This window comes from Poecilia reticulata, chromosome 9, assembly GCF_904066995.2.
Source record: "Poecilia reticulata chromosome 9, P_reticulata-male-v2, whole genome shotgun sequence".
In the NCBI taxonomy this organism is placed as follows: domain Eukaryota; kingdom Metazoa; phylum Chordata; class Actinopteri; order Cyprinodontiformes; family Poeciliidae; genus Poecilia; species Poecilia reticulata.
Window position 1 is genome coordinate 17454852 of NC_088838.1, and position 19714 is coordinate 17474565.

Genomic DNA, 19714 nt, shown 5'->3' on the forward strand with positions numbered 1-19714 from the left:
ACGTCCGTCCAGTGAGCAGGGTGGTAAAGAAGGTAAAGATAAAAATCTCAGAGCTCCATGTTAGAAGACAGTACAAACAAGTGGCATGTTGGAGATCATCAGATCTACAAAACAACCGTTAGTCACTCATCCACGTGCCAACTCGCTGTTCAGGAGGCAAAGAAAAACTTCTGTCCTGCTATCAGTTTGCTAAAATTTGCGGGGACTTTAACTGGAAAGGTGTTATGATAAGGCTGAACTTTTACAGAAGAGATAAACAAGATAAACTGCTGTGGAACAACATGTTGGAAAGAAATGCATCTCCACTGTTAAGCAGGGTGGAGAATGTGTGATGCTGGGGGTCTGTTTCTTTTCAAAATGCCCTGTGGACCTCGTTGGAGCATAAAGCATGAAGCATGAAGACTTTGAAATAGCACAGACTTCAAAACAGAAACTTTGAACATTACTGTGGTCCTAAACAGATGATCTAATCAACAAATAGAGAGAAAATCAACCTTCTTTCATGGCCAGTTCTTAGATTCGCCCAGCTGATCCTGGGTGGAGAGTTGAAGAGAAAAGGGAGGAGCCGGGAGTTGTAATTATGTACATTTCACCATAATATCTTTTATTTCACCATTGTGCATCTCAAATATCTTGCACTAGATCAATGTTGCCGAATAACCTAAGAGCCCTGATAAAATCTGCTTTCTGATTCAATCCAGAAGCACAGAGAAGAAAGTAACATAACTACGAAAAGAGCTGATATGTGACTTGTTTGCACTAATTTAGTATCACAAGCTGGATATCTGCTTAAATCTGAGCGTTGATGCCCAAAGTGACCATATGAGTGAGAGTACGACTGGACATTGAAGTGTCTGCACTATAAAAGTACAAATCAAGGCATAATTAGATTCAATTACAATTCACCCAGCAATCTCAATATACAGTTCAATATTAAAATGTGACCAAAATTTGGTAAAACGTAAAAGTTGTGGATAATCACAATTGAATGTAATGTCTAAAGGAATCCTCTTCATCACCTGATACACACATGCACACAACCCCACTGTACCCCTGTGTGTGACCTCCTTCACCTCCTGTCAGCTGCCTTCACTATCAGAGGGACGACCCTCACTGTCTGATCACATTCCCTCCATCTAGAACAGCTGCAGCATCTACAAGCTCTGTTCTTCAGGTGAACTAAAGCCTCTGATCTGGACTCTAATTACCTTTTTAATAAGGTCTCTAACAAAATAATTGTACAGTCAAATATTGCAGAAGAAACATTAATGGAAATCTGAAATGGAACAAAGCTAGAGAATACAACACACTTTATTTCTTGCTTTTTCTTTCGTTTTAATGTGGTCGATGTGTTAGGAAATGTGCTAATTCAGTTTTTTTTTGTTAGTTTTGCATTAAGATGTGTAAAAAACTTCAAAATTATTAATCAATAATGACACCTGCATAATCTCACACAGGCATGTGGTGGAATGTCCTCAAAAATAGAAACATTGTCTTTTACTTGCAGTCACATTCAATAAATTAAAATATTAAGGAAAAGTTTATTATTTCATGAGTGAAACACAATATACTGATTAATTACACACAGACTGATGTTTTCTGTTATGATGACCTTACAGTTTACAGCTAATAAAACACATTTAAGATAACAAATATATGTGCAACCTGTAGGAGGCGCAGGTTACTACAATCGATAGTAGCTACACAGGCACACCTGCTACAAGGAAAAAAACGCACCCAGTACAATGCTTTCATTCTATTGGCTGAGAGGTTGCCAGGCGATGGTGCATTTTGTTCCAGAAGCAAGCAGAAAATGTTTCGCAAGCGAGCAGAGTCCGCAGAGATGATGTCTGAGCGCGAGGAGGAGTTTTGAGTGCAAACATTACAAATTTTGAGAAGAAAGACATAAAGTCCTGCTTTCAAAATAAAAGCAGGACTTTTAAGAGCATAAAAAGTTTTGAGAATAAAAGACCTGAAATCCTGCTTTCAAACTGAAAATGTGTGCTCTCGAATTATTGCAGAAAAATCCCCCCATAATGCCCTGATGCTTAAGACTGAAAGCAATGTGAATGTGAGAAACAGGTCCACAGCATCATAGGTCTTCCTCTGTACTCAACAGAGGGGGCTTTTCCACATTTTCTTCTTTTGTTTCACACAAAATCCTCTTGCAATTATTGTTGCAGAAAAGCTAGTTAAGTCTTATCTAACCAAAGTTTCCAGTTCCAAGTGGTTGGGAAGTTTCATACATTTTTGTTTGTGATGGTAGGACAGAAAAGTCTTTTTTGTTGCATTTCTCCCAATCAATTTAAATGTAAATGGTTTGGAGAGGTGGTGACCACAAGATGACAAGTTCTCTCACACTAGAGATAGTTTTTTTTAATTATTGAAATGTATTACTTCACTTACCAATCTGATAACCCAGATAGCTGAAAAGATAAATATAGATCCTCTCCCAGCCTTGTGGTCAGCAGCTAAAACAAATAGATTTCTGTTCACATGGTTTCTTCTTCAGGCACAGAGGTTCCTATGAGTAAATTAAGAGACTGGTGGGAAAAATTTTGTATAATCTGCAATGAAGGCTAAACTTTATTTAAGGCGTTTTACATATGACTACCTGCATGGCCAATAAATGTGACCGGCACTGTAAGGTCACAAACCCGCAGCTGTCCATGGGTAACCCCGACTCCTTTCAATTATGATTGCTGCTAAGTCTGAACATGGAGATCTGCGCTGCCGCCTTGTGGCCGTTTCATAAAACAACAGTTCAAAAACATGGAATTGTGGCAATTCTGTGTTTTCAGCTCAAAACTGAGAACGTAAGCGTTTGAAATTTGACCAAAACTTTGTCACTTAAGGGTGATAACTAACAATAAAGTATAAACTACAGACAACTACAGACAGGGTGAATCTGGTTGGTTTATTTGCCTTTCTTGCCCTTGCCTTTGCCTTTGCCCTTCCCCTTTTTGCCCTTTTTGCCCTTCTTGGTCTTGCTCTTCAAGGCCTTGCGGACAATGTGCCCTCTCCAACAAGCCTGGATGATGACAACAGCTTTGATCTTCTTCTGCAGTTTCCTCAAGTCTTCCTGTCTCTTCTCTTCTGCCAGACGCCTCTTCTCCTGGATCTCATTGTACTTCTCCTCTAGGGTATTATAGGGTTCCTGCAGCTTCCTCACCTCCTCCAGCTCCTTTTCATAACTCTCTTCCATCCGTTCCAGCTTGGTCTGAGGCAAATGTGAAAGGATGTGAAAGAATGGTGAAGTAATGTATATTTTTAATAGGCCTCTCGGAGGAAGTAGTGGGCTATTTTTAAGTTCTATGAGAACATTTATTTAAAAAGTATCATTGTCAGGTAACTGTATTTACAGGACTTTAGTATTTACTGAAGGCCAGCTTTGAATATAATGTATTGTTAAGAAAAACAAAAACATTTTTATGTTTGGAGGAGAACTTTGGCATTTGGCAGCAGCTGATTACCTGGATTTCATGCATGTCCTTGTCAAAGCTTTGTAAAATGTTTTCAGTTTCTCTCTTCAAACCATCATTTTCCTGTCACAAAAATAAAGAAAGCAGTGTCAGCTGCAGTGCATCTAAAAGGTGTTCATATCCCCTGATTTTTTTTTCCCAACAGCTAATTTTTAATATGTTTAATTGAATTTAATGTGATACACCAACACAAAATACGTCATCATAGTGAAGTAGAAGGAAAGACTAAGAAGCAAATAAACATATAAAATCTCTCAAATCTTTTGGGTTATGTGACTAACAGCATTGATTTAATTTTTTTTATATCAAGAATCAAATTTATAGGAATAGGGAGCATTTTTAATTCTCTAGAACTTCACCTCTGTTTTATCTGCCTTTTTTCTTGCTTTTCGTATATTTCTGTTTATTCTATAATGTTTTCGAATGAATTTCTGAGGGGATTTATAGAAGAGCTAGATTAAATTACAAGCATCTGGACTGGTTACTACGATAACTTGTTTAACCGGATTTCATTCAGAAGTAACAGAGAAGAGGGGCTGAATGGTTGCCACTATCAGATTTTTGTATAAAAAAATTAAAATTAAAAACATGCATTATTTCCTCTCAACTTTTACATTATTGCACAATAGTGCTGGCTCACGTAGTCTGTGGATGCAACATAAAAAATGTGCACAAACGTTTTTTCTGCAAACTCACTTCCTGCAGAATTCTCTCTGCCTTTCTGTTTTCAGTCATCAAGTTGAGGAGCTCCAGGTTCAGTTGATCTGCTTTTTCTGCGAGATTCCTTTTCTCAGCACCTAATATGATCAAATATATCTTCTCCTGTTCTTCTTGGAGCGCCAACTCATGCTCAGCTTGCAAATGTTGCTCTTTTAAATATTTCTCCAGGTTCTTTATCTCGCGCTCCTTCTGCAAGAGCTGCAGGAATGGCAAAAAAAGGGGCTTGAATGTGTCAAAGCAAACTCTTGAAGACAGGATGCTTACGGCATCCAGAATGATTACTCACCATTTTATCCAAGTTCTTCAAGATTGTAGCCGAGTCTTCTTCCTCTAAAGTCAGAAGCTCCAGAGTTTTGTCGAGGAACAAAGGCTGTTGTCTCAGAGGTACCCGCAGCTGATTTTCAGAACACAACCTTTTCTCCACATAGCTGTGAAACATCTGAAGCATTCTGATTAGTACGCGCTCATTCTTGTCTACTTGAACTACACGTTTTTTTAAGCTCCAAAAAACATTTGGATGGGCTTTGAAAAATCTTAGCACATCTCTGACTGAGTTTTTTATCTTCTCTCGAACTTGAACTATCTCTCTCTTCTTAACTTCTTCTGCCTGTTTGGCCAGCAGCCCATCTGGCTTCTGGCATTCAAGCATCAGCAGCCTTTCCACTAATACCCGATGTTCTTGAAGAAGATTACGCAAGTCCTCATCCACAACACCTGACAGAGCATATAACTGGATGATCTTTCCAAGAGTTGATGTAATCTCAACTTGATTGATGCAGTTTTTCAGTACTCTTGTAATACATTGAGCTTCAGAAGAGAGCTTCCTGGTTGGTTTCAATGAAGGGTCTTCTGTTGTTGTTGTTGCTGCTTCTTGAGATAACATGTTGTCGCTTGGTGGCATTCTACGATTATAAGAATGAGAAACACAGATTATTAAATCATACAGTATATTAAAAAAATATTTTTGACTGATAATTTATTGTAACCTTTTAAAATAGCCACTGATTTGAGGTTTATTTTAAACTTTTCCAAATCTCCACGAAGGGTTGGATCTAGCCTCTGGCCTGGCCATGCAAGTTTCTTAATTACATATAAAGTAACTAATTGCCTTGACTCATTTTAAATGCTTTTAATACTACCAGTAGATGAAACAGTAGGATTCTGTACAAAGGATCTTGTTGTGACGCCCATGATTACTAGGTCTTCTCATTTCTGTCAAAATCTCAACAACATCGGAAGGTTATACAACCAAACTTACTCATACCACTGACAGATTTGGAATTAAAATTAGATTGATTCATTATTACATTTGAATGTGAAAATGTGAAGTTAAAAAGTTTTAACATTTTTCGCAAAATGGTGAAAATTGAAAATGATTTATAACCATCTCAACAATCAACTCCTTATAGTTTGCTGAGCAGATTTTTGCACGTGTCCACTGATGTTGAGATGATTTATCTTTGATAATGGCCTCCAAGTGAAGTTTATACACATACAGTAAAGTTATCTTGATTTAAAGACAATTGGCATTTTCCTTTTCCTTCTCCTCTCTTCCTTCCTTTCTTTCTTCCGGTCTTTTTCTCTCGCCTATGTAAATCGGTCTTATGATCCAAATTATGATAAAAGGGAGAGAAAAAAAATCTAGTCCTACCGCCAGGATCGCTCTGAGGGTCAATGTTTTTTTCTGTTGCTATGACGACACTGTACTTGACTTCCGGTTCGTGGTTTCGAATTCGGCTAAGTCTACACGGACTTCGCTTTTCATTTTGAACTTGACCTAGACGTTTTCTAAGGTTTTGAGGTCGACAACGCCATGAAATCCCCCTCATTTTTATTTTTATTTTCAGTTTTTTTATATATATCTTCAAGAAAGAATGAGAGACGAATCTCTCTTTTCACAAACAGACTCAGTGCTCTATGGCTCAATATCGTTGTTTTAAAGAGATGTCTTATGTCAAATGCTCGAGGGCGGATTTGGCACACGCACTCTTTATTAATTTGTTTTTAAAATGTGTCAATTAAAAGCAATTAATCATCTTCGACTTTTATTTTGAAAATCCCCTGCCGTAAATTCCTTTAGTGTCGGGAAGGTCTGTTGTTGGTCTAGGATTTCATCTATTGTTGTTTCGACGCTGGTGTTATCGTAGAGGGAAAGGGGGAGGTTTAAAGGTGGGCGCTATGGATTAGATCAGGTGTCCAGGTGTTGCCTTCCTTTCTCGGTGACAGGTGGTCAGAGCATTTGTTGTTGTTATGAAGCGGGCAGCTTGTGAACTAATTATGATGCAGAGATGGACCCAGACAGACAGCCTCAGCTCGTTAGCCTGAGGGACAGGGAACCAGTGAATCGGTGACATATGTTTGAATCGGTAAACAACCTCGTTTCTCTTCTCTGTCGCCGAACGTAGTCCGGCCTAACTGGATATTTGACTGTAGATACATGCACCTGTAGCAGCGCAGACTACGCAGGCAGATAAATCTGTTAGCTAACAAACTATTGTTAATTCTGTTTGTTTGTTGTTGGGTTTTTTTCTTCTTTTTTTTTTTTTTGCACTGAAAATGTGCGTTTGCGGTACAAACTTATTTAGTAACTTTTTGCCTTTATTGTGACTTTCGAAGCGGATTTGAACCTATTTATTTGTGATTATGGAGTCTGACGACGATGTGCCTCTCATCTTGACGTGGGACGAGGCAAACAGCGGTCTGCTGAACGAAGAGGAGACTGAAAGAGGAGACCAAAGTAAGTCTGAGCAGTGGAGTTGCTTAAGGTTTCCTCAATGACGGTGTGTCTGGTCTGGTGCTGCTGTCATTGTTTGATATGCACTTCCTGTTGGGACATGCACCTTACCAAAGCAAATGCAGTTAGGAGACGGGGCAGCTCTTCAGATAAAGACACAAAGAGCCTTCATACAAATTGAATTTTAGTCTTAGAATAGTATCTTGCTAGTTCTACTGTTTGTTTTTTTTTTGGGACCATTGCTTTTTGCTATATCACATTTTCATCGAAACCTGAAATTTGTCAGTCTTTATTCCCGTATTTGCTAAATCTTAAAGGTTACTGGGGTTTTTTTTCTTTTTGTTTTTTGTCATTTCTGAAATTTCTCAGACTTTCATTTCCTTTTTCAATTCTTGATTGAATATTGTGAAACATATTGTGAAAAATCTGGTTTTCTCATTTCCCTTTTCATTAAAAACAACAACAAAACACCCAGTACTTTCAGTCTGTAAACACAATAACCAAAAACATATTTGTGTGCACTTTCTTAAGTTTAAAGGCTTAATAATGTTATTTTTCCAGTCGATTTAATATTCAAAACGGCTACCTGTATCAATGAACCCACTGCACATATATGCTACTGTACTTTATGTTAAAGGGCAAAAGGTCGTACCTCAAACAAAACCAAAACTCAATTTTGTGCAGGAAAAGTGTGACCAGTGCATCTCTAAGATATATAGATATTATACTTGTGTATGTATGTGTGTATATATATATATATATATATCCTTGTCTGCTTACCATAATTGCAGTGATTTGGCTGGAAGCCTCCTAATGTTGCAATATTCTGCACATTCTGATCACAACGATTCAAAAATAAATGTGGTATATTGTCCAGAAGACTTGGTGGGAAGATATGCAGCGTTACGGCCCTCCTGTTGCCTTTGTTTTGCTCACATAAACTACAAAATAACCATGTGAGAAACAGCTGGCTCAGCAGACCGCCCCCTCCCCACCCCTCCCCCAGTCCCTCCCGGATGTTCCTGGGGGGGGGGGGGGGGGGGGGCATGTGTGTGTTGTGTTTATGAGTGACTGCAGGGTGTGTGTGTGTTTTTCCTGTGAGCTCACTGGATCACTGTCTCCTGCTCAGCGGATGAACAGGAAGAAGAGAGGAATGTGTATTTCCTTTCAGGACATCTAGGAGTGGTGTATGACAGAGAAGTGTGAAACATTTTGCTTTTACTTGTTGCTGCTGGAACCCTCTGGAAACGGGAGGGAGTTTGAAGGATAATGCTGTCGTACCACCTAGAGTGAGGAGTCACATGCCTGGATACAGGAGTGGAGCTTGAGCTGATCTAGAAGCGGATTTACTTTCTTTCTTTCTTTTTCTTCTTTTTTTTTTTTTCTTCTGGCACTGTGGCGTCTTTTTGTGTCTCTGTGAGGCTGACTTCACCGTGTTTTTCACGCGGAGCTCCAAATGTTTTATTGTTCTCAGACAAATGAGCGATCTGAATGGCTCACATACAGACTCGGGGTCCGACGGTGTCAGGAGGACGCTCAGGCTGCTGCCGAGCCCGAATGTGATCTTCTTCACACTTGAGCTCAATCCGCTGTGGACGGCCAACATCTGCGGGCGCATTTCCGAGACTCTTGCCTGTGTTTTGTTTGTGCGTGGCATGAGAGTGACCAGACAGGAAGGCAGAGGAGTAAAATGTGGAGCAGCAGAGGATCACCTGCAGGAACTGCTCATCTAAAAACAATTTGCAGCTCTGGCATTATTTCCCAGAGTAAATTTACAGAAGCTTGGCACTGAGTTTTTGCGTGACTTTTTGTGTCGGTTTCTGCTATAAGGCAGGATCAATTCCTCTTCTGGTGTGTCTGCGTTCTGTGAGCAGGAAGGAGAAGAAATTGGCATGTCAGTGCTGCACACTCAGCCTTTTCCTTTTTAAATATCAGAGTTGAGCTCAAACTTCAACCTCAGCTTGAGGCACATTTAACTTGGTGTCTCTTTACTGTTATCGTCACTGTTCTCTCAGGTTTTTCTGAGACCGTGTTTTGTGTCCAGGACCGTTTAAACTTCCGGGATGTTTGAGCGTCTGTGAGGATTTTTTCTGGTCTCGACTCGTGACTCTGTCTCTGGTGTTTCCATCAGGGCTGACTGGAATGTATCTCCAGATGTTCTCCAGTGCTGCAATGCAATTGGTCCGCTGCTAATCACAGTTTTTTTTGTTTTGTTTTTGTTGGACATCAGCAACCTTGATACATTCACATAGCTTCACCAATGGAGTCCTTGTGTGGACCGGGAACTGGTTTCCATGGCAATCAGTCCCGTAACGATGAGAGTCCAGTTGCGTTCTCCTCCTATGACTTACAGTTAGAGCCTGACTGCATTGGTAGGCCCATGCCTGTCTCTGTACTGCTTATGTTCAGGGTTCCTGCAAAATTTTGATATTAGAATTTTTAAGGATTAATATGTAAAAAAAAAAATATATATATATATATATATATATCCATGTTTAGCATCTAAAGTGTTTGATTTTACAGACTTGTTCTTCTTGCGGTATACAATAGCTTAAATCCATATTTGGGAAAAAAAAAAACTTTTTTCTACTGGAATACATATTTACATTTCAGTGAATAACTGCAAAGTTTTTTTGTGTGGAGTAAATGTATATAATATACAACTCATTTTTAAAAAGAATTAATGAAACAGTCGTATATTTTAAGTGTTTATTTTCTGTTTATTTCTAATTGTGTCGCTTCCAGCTGATAACTATTATTATTCTTATTACATAAGTACAGAAAGTAAAGATTTTACATGCAGAAAGGGCATTATATGAAATTATGGTCTAGGCAATGATGGGAAAAGGCTGACTGACGCCTCTGCCAGATCAGAAGCTAACGTCAGCATTTAGTTATTTCACGATTTTATTAAACATACAATTACTTCAACCAGATATTTTGAGTCTGGAATTTCAAAATGGGAAAGTTGTCGAGACTCCTTGCATGTGTTTGTGTCAATTTATCTAAATTATATCTGTTCCAACACGCTGACACTTGAATTTCTTTATTTTTCAGATGGAGGAGGCAATTATGACCTAGTGAACAATGCTGTGATTTCCACACCTGGGGCACAGAGCAACAAAACCCAAAATGTGTCATTAAAGCAAAGCTGGGAGATGAACTACCAAGAGGCAGCCATATACCTGCAGGTATCACAAACATGTTCATGAATGTTGCCTTTATAAGGGGGGAGGGTTTTTTTTGCACACACACTCACATGATCAGTTAACTGCTTTATACTCGCTCCTGGGCTAAATATAATCTGCAGATGCATAAACCTTGGACTACAGGAAGTAATAAATCTAGTTATAGAACCAGAAATGTTTGCTGACTACAAATGAAAGTGCAGTAGCTCAAATATTTAATAATTAAGAAGCTTCCATCTAGAATTTGAAGTCATTAAATGGCCATTAGAATAAAAAGAAACTATTTGTATATCAAACTTTGCTGGTTTTGAATTGATCTTGCAGGAAGGAGAGAACAATGACAAGTTCTTCAGTCACCCTCGAAACCCAAAAGCGCTGGCGGCGTACCTGTTTGCCCACAATCACCTGTTCTACATGATGGAGCTGGTGACGGGTCTGCTGCTGCTGATGCTGTCGCTGTGTGAAGCTCCCGCCGTCCCCTCGCTGCGCTTGGACGTCTACGTGAGTTTTTATCCGACTTCTTTTAAAGTTTATCGTCTCAACTCCAGCTAACCCAAATAACCTCAAAAATGGCCTCTGATTTTATATGCAGTGACAAAAGTGAACACAACATATTTGTGAAGTAAAATAAATTGGATAAATGGTTTTCCTTTTTTTTTTTTTTTTTCCAATTAAAATTTTTCTCATCTGGAAATAGAAAAAGGCTAGCACAACTGCTAACCAACAAAGACATAGCCTTCCACCTAAACTAACAGACTGGGCAAGGAAAGGACTAATCAGAGAAGCAGCTAAGATTGTAACTCTGGAGGAGCTGCAGAGTTTCTTTCAACACCAGAAAGAAACCTAAAGACCCTAAACATCCAGCCTAAGTTGCAATGGAACAAGTTAAAGTAAATGTATTAGTTAGAGTCCATTGAGATTTAGAAACTTGATATTCAGAGGTAGAGCTTGAACTGTTTTGGAAAGAAGAGTGAGGAAAGGTTTTAGTATATTGACATGCGAAGGTGGTAGACATATGCAGCTTGACTTGGTGAGGCTGAAGGCAAATACACGCCACACTTCAGATTTTTATTTATAAAACTATTTATCATTTTCTTGTCTTTTCCCAATCACACTCTAATTTTCCTTGTTGAAGTTATTTGCTCTAGAGACAAAATACTCCAGGGAGTTTGGATACTTTTTCAAGGGTTGTTTTTGTTACTTAATTATCTGTAGAGATCAGCTTCATTGTAATTCAAGCACTTCTTTAGACCCAGTTGTGTGTAAATGCTGTTGTGTGTGTGTGTGTGTGTGTGTGTGTGTGTGTGTGTGTGTGTGTGTGTGTGTGTGTGTGTGTGTGTGTGTGTGTGTGTGTGTGTGTGTGTGTGTGTGTGTGTGCGTGTGTGTGTGTGACTCCTCTGTAGGTTCATGCCACTCTGGAGCTGCTGGCTTTGCTTCTGGTGGGATTTGAGCTCTGCATGAAACTTCGCTGGCTGGGCTTCCACACGTTTATACGACACAAGAGGACCATGGTGAAGGTGCCCTGACGTCTCTGATATCTTCTGTGTCTGCAGGCTTCATACTTCACAAATGTGTAACTAGTAAAGATGTGGTTACTACATTGCGTTTGTTTTGTTTCTTCCTTCTGTTGCAGGCGTGTGTGCTGCTGCTGCAGTTTGTGGAGGCCATCGTGGTTCTGATCAGACAGACGTCTCACATGCGAGTGACCCGAGCTCTGAGACCAATATTCCTGGTGGACTGTAGATACTGCGGTGCTGTGCGCAGGTGGCTGATTATCTAAATGCATACACACACGAACACGAAAACATTCACGCAAGTGAAGCAGCTGCTACTTTACAGAGTTCCTATGCAGTCTTTAAAAATGTAGAATTTGAAAATTATTTGTAGTTTCTATGCTTCCTTTCTTTCTTGCTTGCTTCTTTCTTGTTTCTTTCTCCCTGAATGAATGTTTTTTTTCTTTCTTTCTTTGATGTGTTTTATTGAATTACGCAAGTGTGCACACTAAAAAGATGTTACTACATTCATATGTTTGATTATTGTCAATCATCTGCTGACAACGTATCTTTCCATCCAAACAGAAACTTGCGTCAGCTCTTCCAGTCTCTCCCGTCTTTCATTGACATCCTCCTGCTCCTGCTTTTCTTCATGGTCATATTCGCCATCTTGGGTAAGAATTGGTTTTGATTTAAATTCCACCTGTGCTGCTTTTCAAACTGAGGTAATAATAACATGATCTGGTTTGAATTGCCTCCAGGTTTCTGTCTCTTCTCCACAAACACAGCTGACCCGGTATGTCAACTCACCGGTTTGACTGACTGTAGTTTATGATCGTTATGCCAGCGCGGTTTGGTTTCCCTCTTGTTGTGCAACATGCATGTGTTCACTCAGACTCTGCCCTCTCACCACAGTACTTCAGCTCTTTGGAGAACAGCCTCGTCAGCCTGTTTGTGTTGCTTACCACAGCAAAGTAAGCAGAAAATAATATTATTTGGTAAAAAAAATTTCCATACCTGACGTCCAGTCAGTATTTTCTAGTTCTTCCACGATTGCATTTTCTGAATGTTTTTAGGCTGTTTTTGGTTTTGGTCGGTATGACTGAGCTTTTCTCTCGTAGTTTTCCTGATGTGATGATGCCAGCGTACTCTAAGAACCGCTGGTCCTGCGTGTTCTTCATCATCTACCTTTCCATAGAGCTCTACTTCATCATGAACCTGGTACGAAGATTTTCACTCCCTTAAAACAGACTTCACTCCCATTAACATCCCGATAAAATACATGGAAGTCTGTGGTTCCAATTTGACAAAATGCAAACAGGAAAGGATATAAATACTTCTTGCCAGGCAGTAAATGAAACTCTTTTAATAGGATTTTTTTCTCATATTCTCCCCACCCAGCTCCTCGCTGTTGTGTTTGATACATTTAACGACGTGGAGAAGATGAAGTTTAAGTCTCTGTTGCTTCATAAACGCTCTGCCATCGACCACGCCTTCCAGCTGCTGGTTAGCCGGCAGGTATGTGGGTTGATTTTGGTACAAAGGAATGTGTTTTGCCTTGTTCACTAAGGCTCTGGGAAGTTGTTGATAACATTTAAGTGCGTTGCTGTTTTTCTTTTCCCTCCAGAGGCCGATGGGAGTGTCTCTGAAACAGTTTGATGGTTTGATGCGATTCTACAGGCCTCGAATGTCTGCAAGAGACCGTTTCCTCACATTTAAAGCTCTGAATACATCAGGGGCTCCAACGCTTAGGTTGGCTGTTTTGTTTCTTAGTTTTTTTTTGTTTTGTTTTTTTTATAAAAATGTCCTACTTTGAGATTTACTGGTTTGATATATGATTGTCTTTTTTTGTTACAGCCTGCAAGACTTTTATAAGTTTTATGAGGTCATTGGATTAAAATGGAAGGTAATTATCTTTGTGTGCTTTGTTTTATGATAAACAATTTTTATTTAGTGTTGCTCTGGCTGACTGTGATGTTGTCGTTTTGTAAATGCTTTTCAGCCGCGACGAAGTCGAGAACACTGGTTTGACGATCTTCCTCATACAGCCTTCCTCATTTTCAAGGGTAGGTTCTCAGTTCTTGTTGTTAATAGGAATCAATGCCATGATTCGCCATTAAGTTGTCATAATTTACAAAATCATTCAAAGTTGGCACTTTTAATGGACTTTCAATGCAACATTTAGAGCAACTTTGCATTAAAAGTGTCATTATTTACCGAATGATAATTCATGACAACAGTCATAAAGACTTCTTTATGTTCATGACAGATGTTATGTCATGTTTATGACAGTGTCATGTCAGTCTTATGCACACCCCTTTAAATAAAGTGCTACCAAGAAATTTAGCAAAGAAAATGAGCAATGACTCCCCCGGCTAGTCCAGGGAAGTGAAGACTTCACTTTTATTATCCACCAGCCCTCTTACAAAGATGGGAGGAAAAAGGGAGGATCACCAGTTTCTTTACTTCACAACTCTGGTATTTGCACCTGCAGACTGTGACCCTGGACGGTTCAAACCCAGTTCAGAAATACTCTTTATTATGTGCTTCCAGCGAGCTGCCTCCAACATAATGGTGCTTTATAGATAAAATTGATTGATTTCTTGATTGTCATAGCAAATGTTTAGGGATTTCAGAATAAAAGGGGCAAAATTAAACCTACACCACACTTAAATTGAGAATAAATAAATAAAAATCAATCAATTTTAAGCTCCCACAGACAAGCATCGAAGTTTGTGGTCGTAACATAAAATGGCTCAAAATGTTTAAATACTTTTGCGACACTTTGTATGAGCGCTTTTGTCCTCTTCAGGCATCCACCTGGTGGTGAAGTCCAAGGCCTTCCAGTACGCCATGTGTAAGTATCAACATCATCATCACGGCTCTTCCAGCTTTCGCCTGTTCAAACTCTCACACTTAAGCCTGGGTGTTGACGTCTGCAGATGTGGTGGTGGCCATTAATGGTGTGTGGATTCTCGTGGAGACGTTCAGAATGAACAGTAAGACCTCTCCAGCAAACACACAGACGCATCATATGACAAACTTAATCCTACCTGACCTCCGACCTTCCTCCGGTTCTGCAGGTGGATACTCTTGGTCCGAATCCGTTCCCGTGAGTTACATCGTTTTCCTGACGAGTGAGTAGAAATCTGCTGCCTTCCTCTCCTTCGCTGACAGACGTGGCATAGATGTAAAAACTGCACACGATTGGATGTAGGCGATTGCAGCTGGCACTAATTCCTCCTCTGCTCCGTCCCGGTTTTAGTTTACGGTGTGGAAGTGCTGCTGAAAATAGCAGGTTTGGGGCCGCTGGCTTACTTCAGCTCCGGCTGGAACCTGTGAGTGAAACCCTGCCTGAAAAAAAAAATCAAGCAGAAAAAAACTAACCGTTTTACGAGTAGGTATAGAAAACATCCTGTTTCTGTGTTCCTCTGCTTTTCGCCGTCCAGGTTTGACTTCTCTGTGACCGTGTTTGCCTTCTTGGGGCTGATCGCTCTGGCTTTCAAAATGGAGCCGTTCTACTTCATTGTAGTTCTTAGACCGTTCCAGTTGCTCCGGTGTGTTTTCCTCGTTTCAAAATCAGGCCACACGTTTAGAGTTCATTTTATTTATATCCGGTTTTGGTTTTCAACTCAATTTTCCATGGTCCTGTTCTCCCAGGCTGTTCAAGATAAAGCTGCGGTACCGCAACGTGTTGGACACCATGTTTGAGCTCTTCCCCAGGATGGCCAGTCTGGGCCTGACTTTACTCATCTTTTATTACTCCTTTGCCATCGTGGGTATGGAGTTCTTTGCAGATGTGGTTTTCCCAAACTGCTGCAAGTTAGTGTCACTGTTGTCCGTGGAACTTTAATTTTGCAAATTGGTGAATAAATATTAAAATGTCCTTTTTGTTGTACTTTTTTATTGTCATTTTAGCACCAGCACAGTGGCAGATTCCTACAGACAGATCAACAAAACGTTTGGCAACAAAACAGTGTTGGACGAAGGCTATTATTATCTCAACAATTTTAACGACATCCTCAGCAGCTTTGGTAATCCTTTCTATTATTTTTTACCTTTCATTACCTTCAGGAAATCATCAGATTTTCATTAATTTGCTGTGGGAGCCTGACCAAATCTACTCGACCCCCCACGGATCGCCAGAGGGCGCCGCTCTAAGCACTGAATGTTTCATTTGCGCAGGTGTCGCTCGAGTAGTAATACCAAGAAGTCACACCTTTGACACAGATTTCTCTGAACCTCAGCCACACGAACATCCGAGGCTCTGTTCCTCATTTTGTCTCGCGTATGTGTTTTGTTTTGCATGGCTGCAGCCTCTTGGTTCTTGGATCATTTAGTTGTTGTCGGACATTTTTTACTGCTGCCTGCATTGTTGGCATCGCTTGCACCTAATCCCAATCACGACTTCTGACCACTGTGTTTATTTTACACACTGTGGACAATTTTAGCCAACTTTAAGATAACAGTTTTGGGTCAAGCTTTATGCTTTTTTTCCGTCCTGCAGTTTAAATGTAGCTGACTACGTCGGCCTGTTGATGGTCCACTATTTACCAATGATTGATGATGGTAGTGGTCACGTGGTTGGACACGGCTCAGTTTTTAACTCGGATGTCTTCCACTGTTGTGCGAACTGTGGGACCGCAGTCAGAAACTCCCTGCATGAACTGCAGTGTCATGTCCCGTGCTGTGAGGGTGGCTCGGCTGGCCCAGTTGCATCCTGAGGTTGACGGTGACCTTTCAACTTCTGGGTTGGTGGCCCCACCTACAGGCGCTTAAAGCGCTGGAATGAGGCCATGGTCACTGTGGCTCCTTCTTGGAAGAGGCAGGCTAAGTCTGACCATCCCTTTCCACAAGAGTTGAGCAATTGTCAGCAGAAATGAAATCCCTTTTCCATGCACGCCAGATGGACACTTCGATGACTGGGTTCCCTTCTCCACCCTTGGCTGCGGAGGACTATGAGTCTCTGGCTGCCTCTGTTACTCGCTTTGAGTGGGGAGGCGCAGTCATCATGTGTTTCAGAGACTGGGTCATTCTCCTCATCTCAGAGTGCAGCTAGTGTCAGGTGACAGCTCTATGTAGGGCACCATGCGTACGGCCTTGAGGCAGCTTGTTTTGACTGCAGTGAAGGTGACTGTAATCATCGACGGTGAAAATCTGCTTCTTCTTCCTCTAAGTCAAGTTGGAGAAGTTGCCTGATTCCATCTCAGACAACCATTTTTCTTGGGGTGAATTTGGATTCAGCCTCATTCATCTGTTTTGAAGGGTGAACAGCATACTCCAAACGGTCAGTCAGTTCAGTCCGTTTTTCTATGTCACCTTCTTACAGCTGCTAGACAGACTGATGTCAGTCACTCTGGTTGTGCTCTTAAGTCTGATGTCACTTTACAGTGACCAGCCATCAAAATTGGCAAAGTTTCGGCCTGGGTAAGGAGTGGCCGGGAACGGATTTTGATTCAGCTGGAAACGATATGTGCTGCTCCGTCGTGGGTTTTCCCAAACACGTTCACCAGATTTTACAATGTCGGTGTGGCCACCCTCATCCTCTGAGCCAGGTTCTTCTGTGAGAGTCCTCTGGGCGTTCTCAGTGAGGTATGCACTCATGATTCCTTGCGACATTTCCGGTTATTAGTCGTTCAGTGCTTTCAGCACTCCCTTCTGGCGGCCATCAAGGATTCATAGAGCCGTAGTAAAAGATGTTTTATGTTGCATCTTTTAACACATTTCACAAAAAAAATAAATTTTTTGCACATCTTTCTTTGCATGCTTTTAGTCAGCTCTAGTTATGAGACGACATAACTAGCTAATCTTTTTAGATGGTTTTTCTAATACTGAGTGTTAAAATATTTTATCTAAAAAATACATACTATAAGAAATTGCTTGTAAAACACAGGTTTAAAAAAATCTGGAGCATTAAGAAAACTGAAATAAAGTCTGTTCCTATGGACGTAAATATGAACAAATAAATGGTTCCTTTTGCCAATGTGTCTTATAAGTATATAGTACTTTGAAGGCAATAGTCGTCTGATCTGTAAGTTGGCTTTAAAATAAAAAATAAAAATTAAAAAAAAAATTAAAAAAAACATTTCTCACTTTTTCCCTGCAGTGACGCTGTTTGAGCTGACTGTGGTCAACAACTGGTACATCACCATGGTAAGGTTTAGTCATTAATTCATTGCTGCTCAAAGGTCTCCACCCTGCAGTTTTACTGCTGACCTGTGGGCGACGCTGTTTGACTGCTGCTGTATTTCTCCGCTCTCCCAGGAAGGAGTTACGTCTATGACGAGCCACTGGAGCCGTCTGTACTTCATGACTTTTTACATTGTTACCATGGTGAGCGAAGTTTTCTTTCTTTGGCGTATTTCTCTTTTAAGTTTGGTTTGAATGTGACCATAATTTCTGTTTTCTGTTTCAGGTTGTGATGACAATCATTGTGGCTTTCATCCTGGATGCTTTCGTGTTCCGCATGAACTACAGCCGCAAGAACCGGGACCCAGTGGATAATCCAGAGGGTGCTTTTGAGTTACTGTGTAGTTTTCAGAAAGTGGTATTTTGCATGTTTATGCCAGAGGGCGTAAACATGCAAACATGCATTTAAGACTTTCTTCATTTTTTTTCCTCCCTAATCTATTGGTGTTTAGCGAGATGGGTCATTTCAATGTATGTGATTGTGTTGCAGATGAAAATGGGATTGTGTTTGATGTGGAGGTGAGGAGAGATGAAGCGTTGGCCACCCTGGAGTTGTACAAACAGACATCCCCGACAATGTCTTCACTCAGCTCTCTGGCTGCTGTCCTGCAAGCTATGGACAAGAGCGGGGTAAGGACATGATCTCTAGGCATTTCTTCCTCTCTATCTCACCATGCTAACCTGTCTCATTCCTGTTTTGTACAGCACACACTTCTGATTTACTTGGGACGAAGATCAAGAACAAAGAGTGACCTTAGTATGAAAATGTACGAGGAGGAGATACAGGTGAGAAACTGAAGGCATTTTGCTGGATACGGGGTTTTCCAGTAGTCTCCTTTAAAAATGTTCAATGTGTAGCTTTGTGATTTGATCTGACAGACCAACACAAAGGCGTACGTCATTGTAAAGTGGAAGGAAAATTTTGCACCAATTCTACAAAGTATTGACCCTGATTAGTAGTGCATGCCACACTTTTTGGTTTATTTCTAATAATGACCAAAACTACATATTTTTCTCTCCTTCCATATCAGAATTCTGTACTAGTTTATGTTCAGTCACATAACATCTCAAAATACTTTAACGTCTGAGGATAAACTGCTGAGAAAAAGTTCAAGGAGGGTAAATACTTCTGCAAGCTGTACTTGGTGTGTAATCGGTTTTGCCTCTCTTCATCAGGAGTGGTATGCAGAGTATTCAAGGGAATGTTTGTCTCAAGAAGATGAAAACCTAAACCTGGATCAGAACAGTCCCATCAGCAATCCGGCTCCCTTCCAAGAACATCAGCTGAACTCGCAGAGCGAACGACAAAGCATTAACTAAAAACGACTGTTGCGAGATGTACATGCACATCATCTCAACAGAGGAAACCTCAGCACCTCCAGTTCCCCCCAAAAATCAACATTATATCCGATGTGGGGGAATAAAAATCTGGAGCCTCTGGAACTGAAGTTGGTGAGAGAAAATGACGGCGTTTTCTTCCTGGAGCTGGATGGAAGTGTTGAGACACGTTGAAGGACCCCCTAAACAAGCTACCATTTCTTTGTGTATTTATCGATTATAAGTGAAATCTGATGCCTTAGCTTAACAGTTCCTCTGACCAGTATTAACACACAGTACTTATGTTTTGTACTTTGATCAAGAGAACACTAAACACTCCTTAAAGGTCAACCCAACCACTCATCATGTTAAAGGTTTCCTCCTAACTGACTCAGCAGGCTCCAACTATTTTATATAAGCTCTCATTCTGTAATGTACTTGAAAGTAACAGCAGATTTTAATAAACTATTCAAATAATGAAACACATGAATGCATTGTTGCTGTGTTGTCATTATGATGGACAATTAAAAAAAAAAAAAAAAACTAGCATTTCCCCCTACACACCCCCACGAGAACCCAGAAAAACAGTTT

General features: G+C 40.4%; 2 protein-coding genes across 7 annotated transcripts; one reads left to right on the forward strand and one right to left on the reverse strand.

Moving 5' to 3' along the window:
- Positions 1–2898: 2898 nt before the first annotated feature.
- On the reverse strand, positions 2899–7872 carry drc10 (dynein regulatory complex subunit 10). Of its 3 annotated transcripts, none has more exons than XM_081610638.1 (5): positions 7717–7872; positions 4489–5104; positions 4179–4400; positions 3474–3545; positions 2899–3220 (listed from the first exon to the last, which is right to left on the reverse strand). In XM_081610638.1, exons 2-5 carry the CDS (start codon positions 5101–5103, stop codon positions 2918–2920), a joined length of 1212 nt encoding a protein of 403 aa, XP_081466764.1. In that variant the 5' UTR covers position 5104; positions 7717–7872; the 3' UTR covers positions 2899–2917. The 3 variants fall into 3 exon arrangements, with proteins under 3 accessions (XP_081466764.1, XP_008416983.1, XP_008416986.1); XM_008418761.2 differs by lacking the exon at positions 7717–7872 and adding an exon at positions 5854–5927; XM_008418764.3 differs by lacking the exon at positions 7717–7872 and adding an exon at positions 5699–5845.
- tpcn1 (two pore segment channel 1) lies at positions 6270–19613 on the forward strand. 4 transcript variants are annotated; one of them, XM_008418760.3, is made up of 27 exons: positions 6270–6568; positions 6819–6939; positions 9994–10127; positions 10449–10625; positions 11528–11641; positions 11758–11888; positions 12203–12291; positions 12379–12413; positions 12533–12591; positions 12739–12838; positions 13019–13135; positions 13245–13369; positions 13475–13523; positions 13620–13683; positions 14430–14474; positions 14560–14616; positions 14701–14754; positions 14883–14955; positions 15067–15174; positions 15278–15439; positions 15536–15651; positions 17724–17770; positions 17882–17950; positions 18033–18129; positions 18297–18436; positions 18512–18592; positions 18983–19613. In XM_008418760.3, the coding sequence occupies exons 2-27, from the start codon at positions 6846–6848 to the stop codon at positions 19124–19126; spliced, it is 2481 nt and encodes an 826-aa protein (XP_008416982.1). In that variant the 5' UTR covers positions 6270–6568; positions 6819–6845; the 3' UTR covers positions 19127–19613. The 4 variants fall into 4 exon arrangements, with proteins under 4 accessions (XP_008416982.1, XP_081466762.1, XP_008416980.1 ...); XM_081610636.1 differs by having other exon boundaries at positions 6353–6371; XM_008418758.3 differs by lacking the exons at positions 6270–6568; positions 6819–6939 and adding an exon at positions 8839–9308.
- The last annotated feature ends 101 nt before the right edge of the window (positions 19614–19714 follow it).

Bases quoted from the DNA above. Each gene is read 5' to 3' on its own strand.
- drc10 (XM_081610638.1), bottom strand. From the start codon at position 5,103: ATGCCACCAAGCGACAACATGTTATCTCAAGAAGCAGCAACAACAACA. The intron at 3,546-4,178 runs GTGAGTTTGCAG...TTTTTGTGACAG, and splicing joins CAGAGAGAATTCTGCAGGAA to GAAAATGATGGTTTGAAGAG. The intron at 3,221-3,473 runs GTAATCAGCTGC...CATTTGCCTCAG, and splicing joins AGGACATGCATGAAATCCAG to ACCAAGCTGGAACGGATGGA.
- tpcn1 (XM_008418758.3), top strand. From the start codon at position 9,197: ATGGAGTCCTTGTGTGGACCGGGAACTGGTTTCCATGGCAATCAGTCC. The intron at 11,889-12,202 runs GTGGCTGATTAT...CCATCCAAACAG, and splicing joins TACTGCGGTGCTGTGCGCAG to AAACTTGCGTCAGCTCTTCC. The intron at 14,956-15,066 runs GTGAGTGAAACC...TTCGCCGTCCAG, and splicing joins TTCAGCTCCGGCTGGAACCT to GTTTGACTTCTCTGTGACCG.